We start from the raw sequence: 23,081 nt of genomic DNA on the forward strand, positions 1-23,081 counted from the left end.
GATGGCTGTTTTAACCTTGACCAATCAAGAAACCAATGTATTATGATAACAATGTAACATAAGAGTCTTACCAGGCTCAGCTTAAAACCATTTCAGGAGAGAAAATGTAGAATAGTTAGCAATCTATCTTTTTGCTCCTCTGAAAGGACCAGCTTTGACAACATTAAGTAACCTTCTGGTTAAGAGCTGCAACAACCACCAAGAATTAGTGGTTGCCTCATCCAATTGGTTTGGAGTGTTGCACTACAAAGAAGTATCTAGAACAAAATCCTAAAATAGGGCATGAATAAAAATAGACTTTGACTAAGCTTAAGGATGACTTGGATATGCTTACCCAATTATCTTACTTATATGTGCCTTATGATTTGATGGGTTTATTGGAATGTGACTAACTTGTATACTTCAAAATGGACAAAGATATGAAAATTAGATTGAAAGAAAGTACTTGTACACACATAGAAAAACCTTTGAAGTTGATGATGGAACTAAAATTCTTTGGACTTGAATATTAAATACTGAAGAAGCCACCAAGTTATAATAAAATCAGATCCTGTACTAGTTTACCATTAACTCCTCTTAAAACTTGTGAAGAATTGAAAGATTTAGTTAGACAACTAATTAAAAGGAAGAGAAGAAATTAACCACAAGACAATAGATGTTAAGTGTAAATGTAAGGAACATATTGCCAAGTGCTGCAGGCAAATGCCCATATGGAATAAGCAGTTCTTTTTTTATTGGATACCAGAGGATAGAAATTACAAATGTAGGGAACCTAGCCATTATTCTCAAGTCTGTAAATAATCAACAGCTGACACTAAATCAGTGATAAAATACCTTGGGATATGCCTTTGGTCCTATAACCTGATCAAAGAGCTAACCAGATATCAAAAGGGCAGAAACTAGTTGGATTTATGAGGTGACATTCAACTGGGAATACTCTATCTACCCAAAAAAGGAGAGAATTTCATTATTTGAGGAAAACAGTCCACAAATACATTGGTTTACTAATGGGATACTTTGCAGTATACTAATTGACATTTGTTCTTCAACTATGATTGTTTGACCCAACTTGTTAAAGAAAAGTGGAAAATTACCTCCAATAATGAAGAAAGAAGATGGACAAAGTTTCAACAAAAAGAAAGTCAGAAGTTACCTTTGCCAAAAGAAACTTCTCTGCACCTCATATTTGAGTAATTAACATTATAGATTGTTTGATTTAGTTTGTTTTGAATTTTGCACAAAGCTACACAAGTGCTACCTGCACTAGATATTCCTAATTTAGCAGTGAAAGACTAGAGAAAAGGCAGCTAGTCATCACCACCCACTTCAAAGTGTTGAGATACTATTTTACAAGCATATATTGGGATTGACAAAAATTTTATACTGCTCCCATGGTAGAAAAGGTCAAGCATGTATGGTGGGACAGCAATTTAAATCCACAACTCTCAGATTATGATCACTTACTAACCACCTGGCCATGCCAGGCTTAACATTAAGGAAGAGTGAACACTGAAAACAGGGAAATGAAAAATGATAAAAGACATGGATGTTGGATTAGACTAGCTTTAAATTGTCTTCACAGTACCTGACCAAGATATCCCTATGTAATACATGGCACTACATCAGAGATTGAACAGTAGAAACAAAGATGGTTGTCACTGAACTATCAAGAACTGAGACTATCATACCATGAAGTATCAACAATAAATTTTCATCTGTTGATTGGGGTATAATAGAATCAAACATTTTAACATGTTCTGAGGAATGAGTGGCTGGAAGAGCTATTGTAGTTGTAAAGAACAAGGGTGCTATACATGAATTCATCCAAGAAAGACTTAAATCAACTTGGAATAAAAAAAAGAGTTGATGTGATGTTAACGTCAATATAGCTGGATCTAATTTTAGTAATATGATATGACTGAAAAGTTCTTCTCACAACAGAGGACAAAGTTGAGTAGATGTTTGAAATAGTCATCCTAGATACTAAAAAGAATTAACAAGGTGGATTACAGAATCTTGAAAGATAGGCAGTTCAAAACAAAGGTCAACCACCTTAACCATCTTTGACAACACTGTGGTAAGGGAACAGCTAACTGGATAAATTTAAAGAACAGAACAATGGAATCTCAAATCTGTTGAGAATCTTGTAGTTCTTGTTGAGACTACTTCTAGGCCAAGGATTCATCAAGGTTGGAACTGCTAGTTTGTTCATCTAATCACCTGCTCAGGAAAACTACTCCAATGACAGGACAGACAGTTAAAACATTGGACAACATCCCATTCATATACAATGGGCTTTAGAAAAACCCTAAAATGACTTGATGTACAGATAATTTAATATTATATTTTTTTTTGTATTAGGATTTTTCAGGGATATTCACAACCTAGGAAAAGCCCAGTGTTGCAAGTTATATTTTTAACGTTATAATTTATAAGATTGAAGGTGCTGTGGGTCATTGATAATACAACGATCCAAGGACTTGGTAAAATATTTAGAACGAAGCTCAATTATAAAATGTAAGAGGACCAGTCAGTAAAATGCTAGTGGCATATTTTGAACAATTATATATACAGTTAGGAAACTGTAGCATTATGTCTGATATATTTCTAAAATATTGTAGTGTGAATAAGTCAGAGTTAGATATAGCGGTTACTTTGTACAAATAAGTTGATTTTATTTTAAGTTATTTCTGATTAACAGGTTTAAACGTGATTTTGTAACGTGGGTCTACACAATTTATGACAGTGTAGAAATGTCATGCTTTTAGGAACGTTAAAAAAGAAATCAAAGAACTTTGTGACTGCTAGGTAAACTCTAAATTTGCGTTGTTCTGAATTGTTTAATAATCTGTCAAATTGTAACAACATTATTATTGCATCATGTTTATGCAATATTAAATTTCGTAAACGCCGACTTGTCTTCACCTTTTCAGGGTTTTGAATACTATTCTAGTAGCATCTAGTGTAATCTTATTCTCTTTACTTGGTCACATACACTCACATCCAGTTCATACTGGATTATTTCATTTCATTTGATAGTATATGTTAGCAAACAATTCAAAAGTGAAACGTTATTTATTTCACAAATAACACCTAACAATGTGTATTCAACAGAAATATTTTTTGAATACACAAAAAACTACATCAAATTGCTTTCACCTGATAAGTGAAAAGAACCTACCATAAACGTAAGAACTTCTCTACAATATGTATTTAAGCCAGTGAAACAAATTCAGAAAAATTAAATTTTACAAATATCTGAAGGCATTTAAAAATAAACAATTGTTAACTGTTGTTAATTGCTAATCATAAGGTACCATATACTCATAGGATATTAATTACTATTTTAGACCTTTAATTTAATCTGGACTTTGGTGTCGGTTCGTTTGGAATTAAGCATAATGGGCTATTTACGTTCTGCACACCACGAATATCGAAACCAGGTTTTTAGTTGCACGAGTTTGGATCCATATCGCTGTGCCACTGTGGGGAAATCTGTCCTTTAATTGAATATTTGCTTAAATTTAACAGCATTGAGTTTCTGCATTATTAAAACTAGATCCTTGAATAAACTATTATTTAGTTTTACAATGGTACTTCTTAAATCAGTTAAAAAAAACAATAATTGACGATGCTATTATAAAACAATATTAGCATAATACTGAATAACTGAAACTGTAATACTAATTAATTTGTTTGTTATATGTTGCAAAGCCACACAATGGATTATCTGTGCTCTTCCAATTGCAACTATCAAAACCAGTTATTTAGCGTTACAAGCCTAGTAACTTACCGCTGAGCCACCAGGAGCGAAAACAGTTAAATAAGTGGTATCCGTCATATTAGAATACAGGGTACAATCAAAACTGCAAACAAAGCAAGACACAGTGAAGCATAATTGTATTCGAAACAAAAATAAAACATTAACGACAACGTCATCAAACCATCGACTAAAAAAACTAAATTAGGAAAAGCCTAATCTCTAAACAAAGAATAAATCGTTCCTACAGAACAGGCATTAATAACAATAGCTTGAGGTCACAAGTGGAAAAGTATATAACGATTACGAGTTTTTGAAGGTTAAGGTCGGGCCTGTTCACTGGCGGAGATGCATTATTTACCAAGTTAAACTCTGCTTATCTCAGAAATTACCATTTTTCATTTCTGTGCTCTCTTCTCTCCCCGCCAGTACAGTGGTAAGTCTACGAATTTACAACGCTAAAATCAGGGGTTCCATTCCCATCGGTGGGCTCAGCGGATAGCCCAATGTGGCTTCGATATAAAAAAAAACACACACAAACTAGAACTCTCTCTCTCTCTCTCTCTCTCTCTGTGTGTGACCTTATAAATTTCTTTAAAATCGTAATATATTGTGCATTGTTTGGTGTTCTATATTGTGTTGGCAACAACAATTTTTTTGTCACATCACTTAAACATTTTAGTAACTATTTTTCTTTCCGATCTATTTTAAACTTTCTGAAGTTTATGTGTTCCCAGATTCGGTAGCATCAAATGTAGCATCAAAAGTCTTCTACAGAAGACTTACAGCATTGCTTTGAAGCTTGGTATAAACAACACAACACAAACTAAAATAACTTAAGAAATCGTACGTGTATGATTATAGACAAAACAAACAATTTGTTAAAGTATTTATTTTTCTGTTCTGGTACCTAGGATGGACAAGATTTTGGATCTGTGTATATATAAATAAATGGGATCCATAAGAAATTGCATCCCCACCACAGTTATACTATTTAAAATTATTAACAGTAAGAACGAAGTTAATTTTTCTAAGTATTACTAACATTTGTTTTATTTAGACTGGCGAATTGTACATATCGTCAGGTTTTTGAGCTGTTAGGGGTGTATACAGCACGTTTCACACGCTCAGTAATAACGAGATAGCGCCAACAACATTTTAAAAATAATTACATTTCTTGAACAGCCTCATCATTAATGTGCTCTGCGAAATAATTTTTCAGTTTGAAATTCTGCTCACCCTATAGCTCAGCGGGAAGTTAAAGTTATAAAATTCGAGATTCGATACCCATAGGTGGCACAATGCAGATAATGCATTGTGTAGCCTTGCGCTTAATTAAACACAAACAAATTCTGACACTAGGCTAAATAAAATGAAGCATGAATGTTTTCAACTTGCATAAAATCGGCATCCTCTTTAACATTAAAAAAGAAAGTTCATTTATAGGTATTACCTTTAGTATCAACTGAATAGTGTTTTGAAATGGATACTTGTCCTTAAGTTCTGGTACTCCTCTTCTTTCCCAGTAGCCATTGTTCCTGATAAAGTAACTAAAGATAATACCTCGAGTTAGTGCAAAAAGTAAGAAAGAAAAATACTCTCATTCAGTTTATATTGAATTTTCTCGTTATTTAAATGTTTTGGGATTGATTGCTCCATTTTCTGCATCTTTCAACAAAAGCTAAAGCTCAAACTTATTATAAACGTATTTTTTATTTTGCATTAAGAAGTAAAAAAAAACATTTTTTAAGGATCGAGAGGAAGATTACAACAAAATTATAAACATATTAACACAAGCAACATTCATATTAAATTGACAAATGACGATTTATAAATATAATGAAGTGGTTTCATATTACTACACATAATGAAGAAAACAGACCAATGTTATGTTGAAATATGTGGTATGTCTCTCTAAAAATAAACTATTTTATTATGCTTATAAATCATTTTTATCAATTACTATTATTCCTGCACAAAGTGTTTCCATACACAAACAAAACAATTCACCAATTATACCCGATTGATTTTAGATTTTACTTAATTTCAGTGGCGACAAATAATATTTTCACGAAAGATGCATATTACCACGAAATTTTGTACTGATGACTTCTATAATTTTCAATTTACTCATAATATTATGACAATTTTAACCTTTGATTCAACTAGCTAAACAAAATAACCAATGTCATACATCTTATCCTATGCTGCTACCAAGTCTCTGTAAAAAAAATAACGTTTTATTTTTCACTAGTTTCATTTTCTCATGATTACGAAAGAGTTAGAAATAACTCCTTTTCAATGTATTTCTTTGGGTGCATGCAAATATTAACCTGTTTTATAAGGTATTGTCAAATTTTCAACTAAGGACTGTTGTAATTGAGAGTTTGTGACAAAAACAATAGATGTATTAAGTTTTGGTGAGTAGATATTAGTTATATTTTATAGTACTTACAGTTATAGTCTTGAATTATTTCAAGAGAAATTTAACTTTTTCTGATGAAGTAAATGGCCATTTTCACGTGATATTACATTGAAGTACCAGAATGGATAGTCACCTTCTTGCGATATTGAAGGCAAAAATCATAAAATGAATTACCAGTTTCATGCGATGTTAAATCTCACCTACTGGAATGGAGAATAAACTTCTTCCAATATTTAAAACTTTAATAATGGAAGCAGAAGAGTAAATTTACAAAACACTTCGGGAAGGAGGAGGAAACTCTAATCTGAATCCCTCCTCCATTTCGAACATGAAGGGGGAGATAGTTCCCACCCCAACAAAGACACCCCTTAATTAAAGAGATAGTCAACTTCATGCGATAGGTTAAACTCAAGTGATGAAATATGTCTGAAACAAGATACTAGTACATACATTGTTTTCTACCAGTTGTTTATGCGTTCCTTATTACTTGCTCCACTATGTGCAACTTTAACACAAGATTATTTGGACATTTGTTTATGTGATTTATCGGGTTTAACCATGAGCATTAACACACGCGTTTAATTAGTTCCAGAAGCTTATGTTAGTGTTATTGATTGTTGTTTTGAATTAAGCACAAAGCTACACAGTGGGCTATCTGTGCTCTACCCACCACGGGTATCGAAACCCGGTTTTTAGCGTTGTAACTCCGCAGCCATACCGCTGAGCCACTGGGGGGCTAGTGTTATTGGAGTTGTGCTGATAAAAACTGCTTACACATACAGATTATACATGATAAAAGTTGTAGTCTCAGTTCTGGCTGTAGAAAACTTTTTAAAAGGCGCGTGTGTGTTTTTAACTTTCATATATTTCATATTTACTCGATATTAAGTTCAGGAAACATCTCCATGCAACAGGAAAGATTGTGTTACTTAATGTGGAAAGATTTATGAGGGAATAAAAAGGTTGCTAATATATAACGACATTTCTGATAAGAATGACAGTGAGAAAACGAATATTATATAGTAGAGGGTCTGAAATTACGAAGTATGCATCAGGTGAAGAGCCAGTTGCGCGTCAGTTTATAAAAGTTTATCAGTTTGGATAAATAAAGTCTTGTACAAATAAACCCTCAAAGAAAAAGAGAGAGAGAGAAATGTCTCATAAAAGATATATTTCCAGGTGGCATCCTTTAGCACCACTGGCACTTAAGTCTCACGTTGAGAAGTTTTTACCACCCAATCTCAGATTTTTAACAAGGGGGCAAAACAGTGTGTGTGTGTGTGTGTGTGTGTCCTCAGCTTACTGTGATAAAATTTGAGGATTACCGTTGTATAGCTGAATCAAACAAACTCATTTCTCGTACTGCTCATGTTTTGTTGTACAAGACTGATATTTACATCAGAAATAAATGACCCTGTAACACCAAAATGTTGTTTTAATTTAATTATACCACGGCCAGGTGGTTAAGGCGCTTGATTCGTAATCAGAGTGCGGCGGGTTCGAATCCTCGTCATACCAAACATGGTCGCCCTTTCAGCCGTGTGGGCGTTATAATGTAACGGTCGATCACACTATTCGTTGGTAAAATGTAGTCCAAGAGATGGCGATGGGCGATGATAACTAGCTGCTTCCCCTCTAGTCTTAAACTGCTAAATTAGGGATAGCGAGTGCAAATAGACCTCGTGTAGCTTTACGCAAAATTAAAAAAAAAAACAAACAAACAATTTAATTAGACATTAACTCAACATTTTGCTTTATAACTTATTCGGGAGCGTTAACTATAACACAAACCGAAACAGTTTCTGTTTCAGTGAACGTTCCTGAAGAAATTTTAAAGCAAAACGTTGAATGTCTGATTAAGTAAAAAAGAACATTTAGGGGTTATAAAGTCGTTTATTTTGGTATTAATGTGCCTTGTATATACAAATATACACAACAGAAATAACATTTGTTCGTTGAATTTCGCGCAAAGCTACCCAAGATATCTGCTTTAACCGTTTCTAATTTAGAAATAATAGACAAGATGGAAGGCACATAGTCTATACCAGCTACCACCAACTCTTTTGCTCTTATACATTTTACCAACAAATAGTGGGGTTGATAGTTACATTATAACGGTCCGATGGCTGAAAGGGTGGGGTATTAAGTGACGAAATTCAAACGTGCGGCAAAAACATACGACTTCGAAAATTGCTTGTGCCAGTTGCTTCAGAAGCCCTTAGGTTTTAATTTTATTTTAATTCATCCACAATTCTTTATCCGACATTTATTATTATATCTGACATCCCGTATGCAAACATTGTTTTTAAAATTTTATTTTCATTTCTCAATTTTATCGAAATTTTTGCTTCTTATTTATCGCAACAGCAATTATTTACTGTCTCGTACGGACATCACGTGATTTCTTTTTTAATCGCATAACAAATAGCGGCAAAAACAGGCGTAACCAGTATTCACGTGATATGTATTAAATTACTCTTTTAGTATTTACTCCATGCATTTATTTTTTAATTATTTGCTTTTTCTTACATACAAACGCTGAATTATTCCGCATTTTTTTGTGTCCATTGGTGTTGCGAAAATGACGTAATAAGATTATTAAATCATTCCATTGAATAAAACTAAAATGGCGAAAAAAGTAATGATTAAAAGGGGTGACACAATGTGTAAACCTAACTCTTCAAACATAGGATTACTCTTTTTATTTCGATCTTATGAGGCTTACGAATGAAAGGCGCGTAACTTTCAATCTAAGTACAAACTTTTAAAATAACTATAAAAGGCCTAAGATTTGTCAAAATTACCTGGACTCGATTTGTGGAATTATCTATTTGTTACTTCCTGGTTTACCAAGACATGAAAAAACACCCAACCTATAATTTCTTCGGAGTGTACTTGTGCATAACATTCAAGCCACTCTGACAAACTGCGACTGTTTTTGCTTTTTTTAAAGAAAATAATATTTAAAGTTACATTGTAAGTAAAATGCTTAAAGCAGCTGATACGATTCGCAAGCTAAATGGCGCGGCTTGTTTTATTCAGTTAACCAGGATTAAATGTACTTCATGAATAACTTCTAGTTTCATACGTGAGAACTTGCCTGCGTGATCTTATCCGTGTATATAACATAACACTCCAAACCCACGCTTGGTTGGACACGAAAAACAAAGTAGTACAAGAAAACAGACAGTTATTACATTATAAACTTTCGTAATTGTAAAATGTAATGAAATTCGTCTTTACCGATTTAATCCCAATGGAACTTTGCTTTATATATTCTATTTTATATGATAAACTGGTGTGATCAGAATCATGTAGAAAAATAATAGACGACTTGCATAAGAAAATTGTAGCAGAAAATATGTATATTGCACGTAATGGTATACTAACTGTGTAGTACTGCCCCAGTGGTTACTGGTAGGATTTATTTAAACACTGTATACTAACTGTGTAGTACTACCCAAGTGGTAATTGTAGTAGGATCTATTTAAATACCATACTAGATTACCTTTCGTGCCGAACTCAGACTGATGTCGGAAAAATATATTGTTCACTTGTAGTTCTATCAAATACAAAGTCTTCTAATTGGTTAAAAACTGGAGGAGGAACATGTTTGTGCAAATTTATTTAACCCCACAAATATTTAATAGGATTGGAATTTAATGACTGCAGTGAACAAGGAAAATGATTATGAACCAGTGTCAGACAATACGAGGAAGAAAGATTGGCAAATTATTGTTGTAGAAGAGCTATTGCTTATTACTAATATTAGTAGAAAAGTGAATAACAGCGAATTCTAAAAATCCATTTTAAAAAAGCTAACCATCCGGCACCATGTGACCAAATATAACATGCGTACGTAATTTAAAATATTTGTTGTTCCAGATCTTAACACTTAAAAATTATTTTTCAGCGTCTTGTGGTCTTTTCAACTGTGTGTTTTTTTCCTAACGTAGAACAAGTGCTGACACTGCTATAGGGTAATGAAAAGATGTGTTTTAGTCTAATAAAATGTTCAGAAAAAGATGGAAGAAGTCCGAAAACAAAAAAAAGAGACAGATTCTGAGTGAATTTTAGTTATATGACGGAGAACAAAAACAATACTCTTCGAATAAAATATTAGTACAAAAAACCAGAAAACTAGTTTTAACACTTTTCTTCAGTTGTGTACGTTTAATAGGAGTGAACATGACATATTAAAGTGTCGACACTATTTTCTTAGTCTTTATATTAATACAACTAATTTTTTTTCCAATTGTTTTTTAATTAAGTTAACCATAGATGTTTTTCATTATTATTGTTTCGAGGTTGTTTTCATTTTAATTATTCAAATATGACTTAATCCTTCAAATGCGGTAGACATTATACGAGAGATTTATACAAGCCACAAACGAAGGCATAAGCACTTAGAGTTCCATTTTATATTTCACATCTTTTAAAGTTATGGGGGTGTTGAATTCATCTATTACGGTTCACGGGTGAGAAACAAAACTTTCTGTAAGCCCGAACGAATGAGACTACACTGCCAAAAGGCCAAGTGATGACACAGTTAGTCATATGTAAACAAACAACTGTTTGTTTTTCTTCAAAAGTAAGCCCACTATTCAACTCAGAACCTCGGAGCGTGAAGGTGATGGCAGCGCAGGTGTTTATAGCAGGAACGATATTTTCATTTCTATAACTAAATGTATTCATATAACCATTTGAAGCCTGACCAATAGGGTATGTTATGATACCGTGGCAAATAAGTTACATTAAATAAAATTGATTTAAATCAGAGCAAAATAACAAAACGCATTTAAATAATAATAATAATAATAAGGCATCTAAACAGGTAATACTAAATATACAATAACGCATCGATAAACATTCTTTAGAATTCCACTATAAAAGCCTCTAAAGTAATGTTCTTACTGAAACAAACTTACAAATACAAGGCGAGTACAATGGCAACGGTATACACTAGCCAGTTATGTATAAACAACAATCCCAGCAAATCCATGTCTTTTCCTCACTTCACTGTCAAGTCACTATGCTAACATCCGCTTCGAAACAAAATTGACGTTAGAGCTGCGCTCGCTTTCAAGGACAATTTGGTTTGCAATATTTCCAAGTAAGGTACGTGTAAAACACGCGTATCCTTATAACACAGTTTCTTATACGGTCCCACAATACACCCACTTTCTTAAATATGGGAATTAAACTAATAAGAAGTAGAAAAATAAAACTTTGCTCAGCTGATAAACATTACCCATACTCCTCTCTGGTGGATTAGCGATAAGCTGTTTTTTGGTTTTTTTCGCGCAAAACTACACGAGGGCTGTCCGCGCTAGCCATCACTAATTTAGCAGTGTAAGACTAGAGGAAATGCAACTAGTCATCACTGTTAACACTTGGGCTACTCTTTTAAATAAATAAATTTATAAATAAAAAAGGGGTTTCTGTTTTAAGTGTTTTTATTAATTTAATTCTAGGTGTTTATTTTTACCAATTTTCGAGTTTTATGTAAATAGCCTAAAATCTTTTAAGGGGGAAGTAGTTTGCTTTATATGTACCTTATGAAGCTGTATTTTAGAATTTTTTCTGAAAATTATTTTCTGCAGATGGTAAGGTTTAATTTATATTACGTGACTTACAAGAAGTATTTTGATATTTGTTTACATTTTGCTAGCCTTCTGTAGATGGCTGTGTTTAAAGTGTTCAACTCTACGAATCAATGGTACATGCACGGGAGGGATGAATTATTTGTTTGCTCGTTAAGCGCCAAGCTAACCAATGGGCTATCTGTGATTCTTTATCACGAGTATTGAAACTCAAATTTTAGCGTTACAAGTCCACTGACAAACGGCTAAATCACCGGAGGGCAGGAATAAACGAAATTACATAACTAACTTCGCTGGAGAAGGGGTGAATTTTTAGTTGTCATTCCCATATTTTCTCCGGGTTTTATTGAATGTATATCCTCTATTTGTTTGTTTTTGCACTGAAAGTATTGTATCTATTAAAAACGAGAATCAGAGCCCTAAATATTTGTTCGTTTATTTCGAATTTCGCGCAAAGTTACATGAAAACTATCTGCGCTAGCCGTCCGTAATTTAGCAGTGTAAGACTAGAGGGAAGGCAGCTAGTCATCACCACTCACCGTCAACTCTTGGGCTTCTCTTTTACTAACGAATAGTCTGATTGACCGACACATTAACCCTAAATATAAGCTATTGCTGATATTATTTAAGTCGTGAGACTCTTTTTTGTGAAGAATTCATGCATAAGTGTTCATACAAGCTTCGTTTTCGAAATAATGTTTTTTGATAATAGCTAAGCAATAAGAAACAATGAGCTGTATGACCTATGTAACAACCAGTTTAAAGGCTGTATCAAAAACAAATAGAGATTACTTATATTCTTCTTATCAAGAATAAACTACATTGTGGTGACAAAGCAAAAAAAGTAGTGATAATTATTTCCATGTTATCATTAGCCTTATTTACACTAAGGATTTTGTACTAGGTTTTTGAACATGTATTACAAGTCATCGGAGAGTGAATTTGCACTCTATATGTGAGGATGGTACGAACGCCCTTATTAAAGTAATACAAAAGTAATCTATATTTTCTTCTCTGTAAGTCATTACAAGCTGAATGTTTGTTTGATTGTTTGGCATTCAGCACAAAGCCACACAATGAGTTATCTGTGCTCTGTCAACTAAGGGTATTGAAATCCGGTTTCTAACGGTGTGAGTCCGCAGATATACTGCTGAGCCACTGGGGGGCAGCCAAATATGAAGAACTATCTTGTATAGTCATCTCTGTTTCTTATATACATGTCGTTTTTCAGCTATTCAGAGTGTCCCAAAGTCGGCGAATAGCGCAATCCAAGATTTCTTATTTTCGTTCATCTTTCTCAACAGGTCTAACGCCTACCTAGTTCTAACAGTAACTATACTTTTATCATCATTCGATGAAGTAAAACAATCTTGACGATCTTTGGCTATCTATTTTATTATTATTTTCTGTAAGACTTTATAAAAAGAAATACAATAATTCTAGTCCTAACGATGTTGTTATTGCAAAATAAATATTAAAGAACTGATGTTCTTTTAAAATTTTATCTACAGAATGAAACAGGAATTACCAGCCAATAATAGATAAACATCAGATAACTGAAACATGTCGAATGCTCGATACTTTGCACACTGTACAATAAGTGTCTTTAGGGAATAAGCCCCTGTGTTAAGTATGTGTTAACCACCCACCTACTCAATTCTCAGAGCATAAATTACAATGATGTTTTGATATTTTTAATGCCTTAAATGTGATTGTTATTTTTTTTTCGTGTTTGTATAAGTTTACACTGATGAAGACTGATGTTTCACAATTTACAATTTACAAGACTCCATCTTTATGAATGTGCCATACATCTGACATTACCCTTATTTCACAAGTTTTGTAGATGGCGACTTCATATTTATTTGCTGTTAAACCTAAAGCTACAAAATGGATTATCTGTGCTCTTTCTACCACGGCTATCGAATCTCGGTTTTCAATGTTATAGGCCTTTAGAATTACTGTTGACCCATTGGAGGATGGTTACTTCATTTAAAAAAAAGCTTTAATAAAGTCTTTTTTTAATGTAGATGTCTTTTAACATTTTATTACCATCTTATAAAATAATTTGATGAGCTCACATTGCTAGTTGTACTGTAAAATGTTTTTCATATTAACTAATATAAGTCTGCGGATTTACAATGCTAAAATCAGGGGTTCTATTCCCTTTGGTGGTTTGAGCAGATAGCCCGATGTGGCTTTGCTATAAGAATACACACACACATTAACAGAAACTAGAAATACTCAGACACAAAATTAAATGCTATGATCATACTTCCTGACCAGGAAAATGTTATTTGGGGTATTAAAATGGCATATTTATGTAAATTAGAAATTTAGATCTGCAAAACTGTTTTTTTTTTTTTTGTGGAATTAAATATGGTGGCTGTTTGATAAACAACTGCGACAAGTTTGTTTTTAAATCAGAAATGGACAACATAGGAAGGGTCAGTTCCACGAATTTTAAATGAATTTCCATATAATGTATATGCCAACTTTTATAAATTTAGATTACACTTATATGTGTACTTTAAGCATACACTTGAGTATCGTTAGTTTTCGATAGTGGTCATATTGGTATCAGAAATTGCTTTTGGTCGGTGAAAGATATGCGATGAATCTTGCTATTATATGAAGCTCCATATAGAAATCTATATGTATGTCAGATTCCACACTTTTACACAGTTTGAACAGTTTAGGACAAATCTGATGAACTGTTTTTTTAATATTCATGAAGGCTACAGAAGAGCTGCCTCATGGGTTAGAGAAAACTTCAGGTTCAGTAACTTAATAGTATATTATAACTAGATATAAATACAATGTTTTCTCAAGCTATATTTATACATATTTACAGTTTATGTGTTATAAGGATGAAAGGTGAAAGTTTACTTTGCTTTCTTTGAGTTTTGCGCAGAGCTACACAGTTTGTGCTAGACGTCCCTAATTTTGCAGTGTCCTCAAGACATCCAGTAGTTTGTTGAGTGTCTTCGATCTTGATATTGATTTAGTCCTATGAATAGGCCAGTGAGGGTCAGGTACTTATTTGACCTCTTCCTCTCACTAGTGTGTGCGAAACCTGGTTTAAACCACAACGGATTTCGTTCCCGTAAAATCACAGTTAGAATATACTTAAAAACACCTTTAGCCATGCACTACTTTTACACTAAAGGTAACGTTATGACAGAAGAACTGTGAAGGAAATTAATAATTCAAATGTACGATAGAAACATCGTACCTGCAATGAATCTTGTTTTTATATGAAGTTCTATATGTATGCTGTTTTTCATATTTTTTTACAATTTTGAGCATGATTGCAGAACTATGTTTTCAGTATTCGTGAAGGCTCAGGGGACTGCCTCAAATAGAATGAATAGCCATTATTTAAAAAGGAAAACACTATAAACAGAATAAAATAAGTGTACATTAAACAGTTGTTTTCATTTATATATACTTTTAAATATATCGGGCAATTAATTAGTTCCTTGATCAGTCACTAAGTTCGTCAAAATTAAAATCTATCTTAACAGAAAACAAACATTAAGAGTAAGTTAAAACCAAATTTGCCAATTATTGATGGAGATAATATTATACCAAAGAGAAAAGTGGTTTCTTCGTGATAAATATTATAATATACAATTGTTTCTTGATAAATGATAATTATTTTAACCAGTACTTGATATTTCCACAATATAAACTAAAGAATTGGGTATACACTTATTATGCATAAATAAAAGTTTGTAAGTTTTATTGTTAAACCTGTTTCAGTTTGATTACCATATGCTTTCACCTAATAATCATATAATAATACACTCAATGTCCTACATAGTCCATCACCATCATGGCATGATAAAAGGTACAGTATTAATATTTCTTTTTTTTGTAAAAAGGCACATGACAGTTCCTGTAATAGTAATTATACTATTACACTCTATATCCCTATCAGTCTGCTCAAAATACACAGTTCTGGTGAACAAATAAATTTTTCCCTGGCAGTAACATTTACTCAAACAGGTTTCATTGTTCTTACTGCGAGGACAATTTCCAGAACATCTTTAATTATATTTACACTACACAACGGATTTAAGACTGGGTGGAAGCGAATTTCTGATTATCATAAAAGGTTTCAACTCACTGGAATTCCAAGAAGTAACCTTCCAAATGGCGTGAATCTAGGTGGATGGGGTTAGGAAGTCTGAGATAATATGTTCATAATGATTGTCAAAGTAGCACATCTTATGTGCTGTTTTAGTATGTCCTCCGTGGGTGGGAGACTGAAAAACATACAAGGTTTTCCTGCCAAGATCTTTGGAGTTCTAGATCTAGCCAGTGTATCACTTTCACTTCCCCCAAATGATCGCACAATCAATACATTGCTGGAAACATTTAATGAATCTCCACAAACAAAGGAGAGGATATTTGATGAGGTAATATCATAACATCAGTATCATTAAGATGGATAACAACTTTTGTGCTCCCAGAACTTCTGCCCTATTTAATATATGTAGTACCATCCGCCTAATAGTTTCTTCTCGTGATGAACTTAAAACTGGTACTTGTTGTTATAAGTTGGCATTGACCATTACAATTTGCAATCGATCAGTGAATCCACAAATGGCTTTCCTTTGCAATGACAGTTGCTGGGATCCTGTTTGCCCCCAATGAGATTGGTTCCTTTTAATCCTTATAAATCTTTCAACAAATGATACATTGGGTCTTGCATTTGTGTTTCGGACCCATATAGCGATGTGTCTACAAAAATGGGTTATGTGTTTGTTGATCTATATAGTAGTTTTAGATAAATTTGTATCTTCAAGTATTGCATTCTGTCGCTTTTTTTGGATGTGCTCATATGTTTTCTTCAATAAATAATCATTTCTGCATCGGGAAATGGCGATCTGAGTTTTTGGCTTACCAGGAAAACGTATTTTTCCAAATTGAAACCACAGGATTGAATCCCAACAAAACTGATACTTAGAATGAGTTGGTATTTTCTTTGACAGACCATTTTGGATCTAAAAATAAAAAAAATAATATCTAGCATACTCACTAACTAATCATATGCTATCATAACTGTATATACTATAAAGACGAACAGTGAGAGGTGATATTCATGAAAAAAATTATATTAAACATTACTCATACAGTGCACCAGTGAAATGTTGCTTATCACCAACTTATTCAGTTCTATCCTATAGGGAAGTATAATGTAACCTATAGACGTTACTTCTCCAAGTAAGATAATGTATAACCAGGATACTGTGCGAAGCGGTAAGAGTATATGGTAGATTATTTTCTTCCAAGGATCACAAGGATCGCTACTCTCATGTAATGTTTAATTACATGAAAACATCATGTATTTAATAGTCTGTATTAACAGCAATGACACTAAGGGTTAATATTGCAAATTTAAAAAAATATCAAATTAAAATAATTCGTATTTCATTACTTCATCCCAAGTTAAGTCATTGATTTTATATTATAGTTACTCTTTACTTCGCAGTTTTTCTTGGTTATCTTAAAGCGTTTGGTCTTTTCTACAAATTTCTTACTTTTTCTTGATTATTTTTCATTTACTGGCAACCCCTAGTGGCTCAGCGGTATGTCTGCGGACTTACAATGCTAAAAACCAGGTTTCGACACCCGTTGTGAGCAGAGCGCAGATAGCCAATTGAGTAACTTTGTGCTTAATTCATAACAACAACCGTTTACTAGTAACGTTTCTGCCTACTTATTAAATAAGGTTTTATATTTGTCTGTACTCGAATTATGAGCACAAGCAACATATTTCAAAACTTAAGGATTTTATTATCAAGATTGCCAGTACTAGTTAAGCAACACATTTTTACAGACCTAGATTTCAAGTGATTCGTGTTTGTGTTTCTAACACGCGAAGATCAACATCACCTTCAAGTAACCATCTTTTGTTTTTCTAATAGGTAATGGTCAAATTTTATTTTAAGTGGCAGATGTTTGTAAAAGTGTAGGCAGTAGAGTGAAATGTATGATGTAATTTTTATTCAGACACAAACAGAAATGTGTGCTGACAGATTCAACAAAACGACCTTCTCGTGTTTGGTATTAGTATTTTTCAAGTTGAACTGTCAAGAAGTTGTTGAAATAAAACTTTATACATAAACAGAAGTTTCTCAAATGTCATGATTGACGTAACGGTAAATGATTAATATAAATGTATAATTTACATGTTTCGTGATGGTACAGAACACGTCGATCTGATAAGATCAGCATCACAGCTCGCGGCATCTGTTGATTGATGTGTACATTGAGCAATATAAAACAATCTGCCATTGATGACTTTAAATTCACCGTACTTGAAAATTACCCTGTACAATTATTATTATGTATTTCTCTCATTTGAATTTATTATTCTTCTAGAGTAGCTTGATATTTGGCTCGATTTAAAAAACATACACATATATGTTTTGTTAAAATATATTCACGTAATTTTTTTTTTACATTTTACAAAAAGGCATAATGTCTGTTTATGCATTTATTTTATTTCCCTAAGAGACTTTTGCATAAGATCTATAGGTGCAGTTGACCGGGGCAGCTCTAGCAGGACAGAAATTTGACAAACTGAAAGTTAGTTAAAAGTCACTGAGCTCTTCATTACGAACCTTTCAACTTCCAATGTTTGTCTATGTAGATTGCACAGCTGTATGATTATTTTATGCACCTGTTAGCAATTGGTGTGGCTGAAGTAGCCGAACCCACTAATTAGAAGAGGTGTCAGATATATTTGGCCACGTAGTGTATTTTAGCTATGACAAGAAGAATCTTCCAAGAGAGGGAAAGTAAACTGGTTCCATAGATATGGTTGGTTGATTTGGCGTTTTATGGCACAAAGCAACTAGGCGCACCCTAGATATGAGTCATGTTTCATTGCTCTAAACAAATAACCCATGATGGCTGATTGGTATGGTACAGAACTGTAAGCTTTGTTATTATGAAGTGGAAACGTCTAGGAGCAACAACAGCTCATCCACGAAGCGGTAGGCCACACAAGTTTATAAAATGGGACTGAAGGAAAAATCGTCTTTCCATAGTTACAACACTCACTACCGAGTTCCAAACTGCCTCTAGAAACAACGTCAGCACAAGAACTGATCGTCGAGATCTTTATGAAATGGGTTTCCATGGCCTAAGATCACCATGCACAATGCCAAACATTGGTTGGAGTGGTGTAAAGCACACTGTCATTGGACTCTAAAGTGCTGGAAACGCGTTCTCTAGAGTGATTAATCACGCTTCACTATCTGGCAGTCTGACAGACGAATCTGGGAGAACGCTACCTGCCTGAATGCATAGTGCTAACTGTAATGTTTTGTGGAAGAGGAATAATGGTTTGGGTTAGGCTCTTTAGTTCTAGTGAAGGGAAATCTTAATGCTACAGAATACAATGATATTCTAGAGAATTGTATGCTTCCATCTTTGTGGCAACACTTTGAAGAAGGCCCTTTTTTGTTTCAGCATGGCAATGCCCCCGTACACAAAGCGAGGTTCATAAAGACATGTTTTGCCGAGAATGGCGTGGAAGAACTTGACTGGCAGGCACAGAGCCCTGATCTCAACCCCATCGAACACCTTTGGGATGAATTGGAACGCTGACTGCGAGCCAAGCCTTCTCACCCAACATCAGTGCTCGACCTCACTGATGCTCTTGTGGTTGAATAGGAGCGAATCCCCTCAGCCATGTTCCAAAGTCTAGTGAAAAGCCTTCCCAGAAGTATGGAGACTGTTATAGCAACATAGGGGGACCAACTTCATATTAATGCCCATGGTTTTGGAATGAGATGTTCAACAAACACATATGGGTGTGGTGGTTAGGTGTTCACATAATTTTGGCTAGTAGTGTAGCTTTCAACTTCAACCTTTCATGACTGTTATACAATATATACTTATTCAGATATATTCGGATAATTGTAGAAATTTCATTGCAGCCTTTGCAGAATGTTTTGTTTGTTTGGAATTAAGCACAAAGCAACACAATAATCTGCCAACCACTGGTATTGAAACCCAGTTTCTAGTGGTGTGAGTCCGCAGACACACCGCTGTGCCACTTGGGTTCTCCATGAAGTCAATAAGATCCGTATCGATCTGATGTTTCAAGGTTTTAAACATATGTTAAATATTTTTCTACGGGTAAAAGTTACATATTAGCCTGGAATAGCCTCGTATCTAAGATGATTGACTCAAAATTTATGGTTTCAATTACCCATCATTAAGCATGATCGCCCTTTCAGCCATAGGTGTTATAATGTGACACTAAATCCCGCTGTTCTTTGGTGAAAGAGTAGCCTAAATGTTTGGCGGTAGGTGGAGATTATTAGCCGTCTTCGCTCTACGTCTTTCACTGCTAAAATAAGGATGGTTACCTGGAGAGAAGATGGACACTGGGTAACTTTGACCTGAGAATTACCGATGATACGTCAATATCTGCCCCCCGCTAGTACAGCAGTATGTCTCCGGATTAACAACGCTAAAATCAGGGGTTCGATTCCCCTCGGTGGGCTGAGCAGATAGCCCTTTGTGGCTTTGCTATACGAAAAACACACACACACACGTCAACATGTCAGGTGCCCCTTTGGTCGTAAACAGTCTAAGGCCTACAAAAAGATACATACTGTGGTCTTTGTTCCCGAGTCTCAAGCTAGTATGTACACATTTCGATATAGACTTCTTTGCAATTCCTTACAATATATCTTTTCCAGTTAAATATATGTTGTTTATGTTTTATTTCACCCATTCTGTGTAACTACCTGTTTATTTAACTGTTTTAATTCGTATTTACTGTCGTTAGGGAAAGTTAATGATTCAATATTATAAGATCTGATGATTCCACACCTACTAAATAGTGCTTTTAATATTTTATCTTCAATCTTGATAAATTCAACTTCTACCACAAACTGAAGAGGTTCCTTTAAATATGTACACTTATTTTGTTTCAGTCTAATTTTCTTATCCTTGTGAAATGAAGATTTTGATACCATATGAGCAAATTCTAGATGCCAAAACAAATTAGGATAAAGTTTCTTCTTTTCTATATTCTCTGATCTGGAGTTTTGCTCTGGATATTTTTGTCACTCCAAATCTGTTGGATGAGCTATCTATCAACGCCAGACAATTGTCACAGCTCTTAGCTGGATGATTACTTAATATCCTCAAAGCAGTTTTTTTTTAATAGGAAAAAAAGATAAACAGTTTGCCTTTCGCTGTTACATCTGTTTACTCTGAAAGTGGTTTCTAATTTCACCTAGTATGATTATTATAATTACTTGCCATTTAAGTCAGTTTGTTTCTTGGTTTGCCAATGTTGATCCGCCCAGCTAAATTCTGAAACCTCATCTAGCAATGCCGAGACTGAAATAGTCCAAGAAGGTTTTGTAGTAGCAGATGACACAGGAGTATTAGTAATATGTGTAGACTAAATAGGTTCTACTATTTCATATTTTTTATTTTAAAAAATGGTGTTTTAGGCTGGAACCCTTGAGCAAATGCAAAAGAAGTGTGGCTGGTGTAAATTTTCACTTTACCATTTCGTTTACCAAGTGTTTTATTCTACTACTGATTTTCTTTCCTGCCTCAGTATTTTCTTTCTGTACCTCTTCGATTTTGTCATTATAACCTTTCCTACCTTGTTGATTTTTTTGTATTTTCTCAATCGTATTGTTGTAATCCCTCTGTATATCTCCAAATGCTACGCCATTCTTGTTTTTATTCATAGTTAATTAAATGTTATGTATCTCTTTAAACTTCTTTTTTAGATTTTTATATCTTAATAACCTTTCAAGTTTCTGTATCATTCTTCTTGGCTAACTTTTAATAATCTTATCATCTCTAGTAACTTTTAAATCTCGCTTCTGAAACAGAATGTATGTGATAACTAACACTGGTACAGGTGCATTTCTTAAATCAAATACTTTATTGAGTTAAACTGACTGATTCATTTCTCCTTACCTGTTATATTTATAACATAGTTTTGTTTCCAGACATTTCACTGAGTCTCTTGATCTATATATTTCCGACATTTTAGTTACTCTGAAGCTCATACAGCTCTTAGATCACATTTAAATCAAACCGTGAAAATATAGCTTAGAAAACTCTTTTTGACATGCATGTACTAGAGCAGTGATAGGCGACTTATTTTTCATAATAGCCACAAATGTGGCTCATGAAAACAACGTTGGCCACACTATTTAAAGAAGTAATTGAAAGATGTTAATTTAATCAAAATAATTGCATTTCAACTAATCTTCAGTGTAAAACTTGATGGGTTTTTCATCAACATGTTTCGTGAAATTTGTCTTAATATCTATGCTCTATGAGCATTTTAGCTCTGCTCCTGAATTTATGTCAGTAAGCCGAGATCTATATCTAGACTTGAGAAAATCTAGCGTAGGAAATGTTGAATCACACACCCATGTGAATCCAAACATGGAAAACAATTTGAAATTGTTATCTTTAAATTTGAAAGACTCTCCTTTATCAGAATAGCAAGTCATATCTCTCTGGTAGAAGATTTTTGTTTACCTTTTATATGTTCTACAATTTGCAGGGTAAGCATCTTGTCTTCAAATTTGTACTTATTCAGAGACAAAAAAAATGTAATTTCTTAAGGCAAATTGTAATGTATTATGCAAAAATTCAAATATCAATTTCAAATTTTTAAATTCGGAGAAACGTGATTCAAATTTTTGAGATAGATTTTTGATCCAGTTTACAATGAGATTATCTTTAGCATGAGAGAAATCTTAGTCCTTATTATTTTCTAGAAAACTATTCAACTTTGCAAAATGTGTCAAATCATTCTTTTGTAATTGTTCCGCAAGGAGGTTTATCTTTAAATAAAATTCATGAATAGACTGTGATTGCTCGCTTATTATCTTACCTCTTCCCTGAAACTTTGTATTCAAATTATTCAAGTGAGCCATCATGTCGCACAGAAAGTGCAAATCACATTGCCATGACAAAGTTTCAATTTCAGGGAAATTTTTAATCTCACGTTTTTCACAAGATACTCTTTCATTTGAAGAAATAAGGAAGTAAATCGTTCCAAGACTTTTCCTCTAATTAACCATCTTACATTTGCAAACTCAGCAAGATCATTAAAAGTACACTCACTGATTTTCTTCAAAGACTCAACAAACTGTCGATGGATGAGAGAGCTTTCGCTTCTAATATAATTCACAATTTTTACAACAATGTCCATAAAATTTTTCAATTAATCACTTTTAGACATATGAGAACATAAATATTTCTGATGCAAAATGCAATG

The 23,081-nt window shown here is 33.6% G+C and overlaps 1 protein-coding gene across 1 annotated transcript in view; it reads right to left on the reverse strand.

The window, feature by feature from the left end:
* LOC143252626 (cytochrome P450 3A8-like) overlaps window positions 1-11,562 on the reverse strand; it is a 29,997-nt gene extending 18,435 nt beyond the window's left edge. The window contains exons 1-2 of the mRNA XM_076505033.1: window positions 11,114-11,562; window positions 5,214-5,310 (exon numbers count right to left, since the gene is read on the reverse strand). Of these exons, the coding sequence (XP_076361148.1) occupies window positions 5,214-5,310; window positions 11,114-11,187 (171 nt within the window). The 5' untranslated portion in view covers window positions 11,188-11,562. The remainder of the gene's footprint in view (window positions 1-5,213; window positions 5,311-11,113) is intronic.
* Between the last annotated feature and the right edge of the window lie 11,519 nt (window positions 11,563-23,081).

This window comes from Tachypleus tridentatus, chromosome 6 (genome assembly GCF_004210375.1).
Source record: "Tachypleus tridentatus isolate NWPU-2018 chromosome 6, ASM421037v1, whole genome shotgun sequence".
Lineage (NCBI taxonomy): Eukaryota > Metazoa > Arthropoda > Merostomata > Xiphosura > Limulidae > Tachypleus > Tachypleus tridentatus.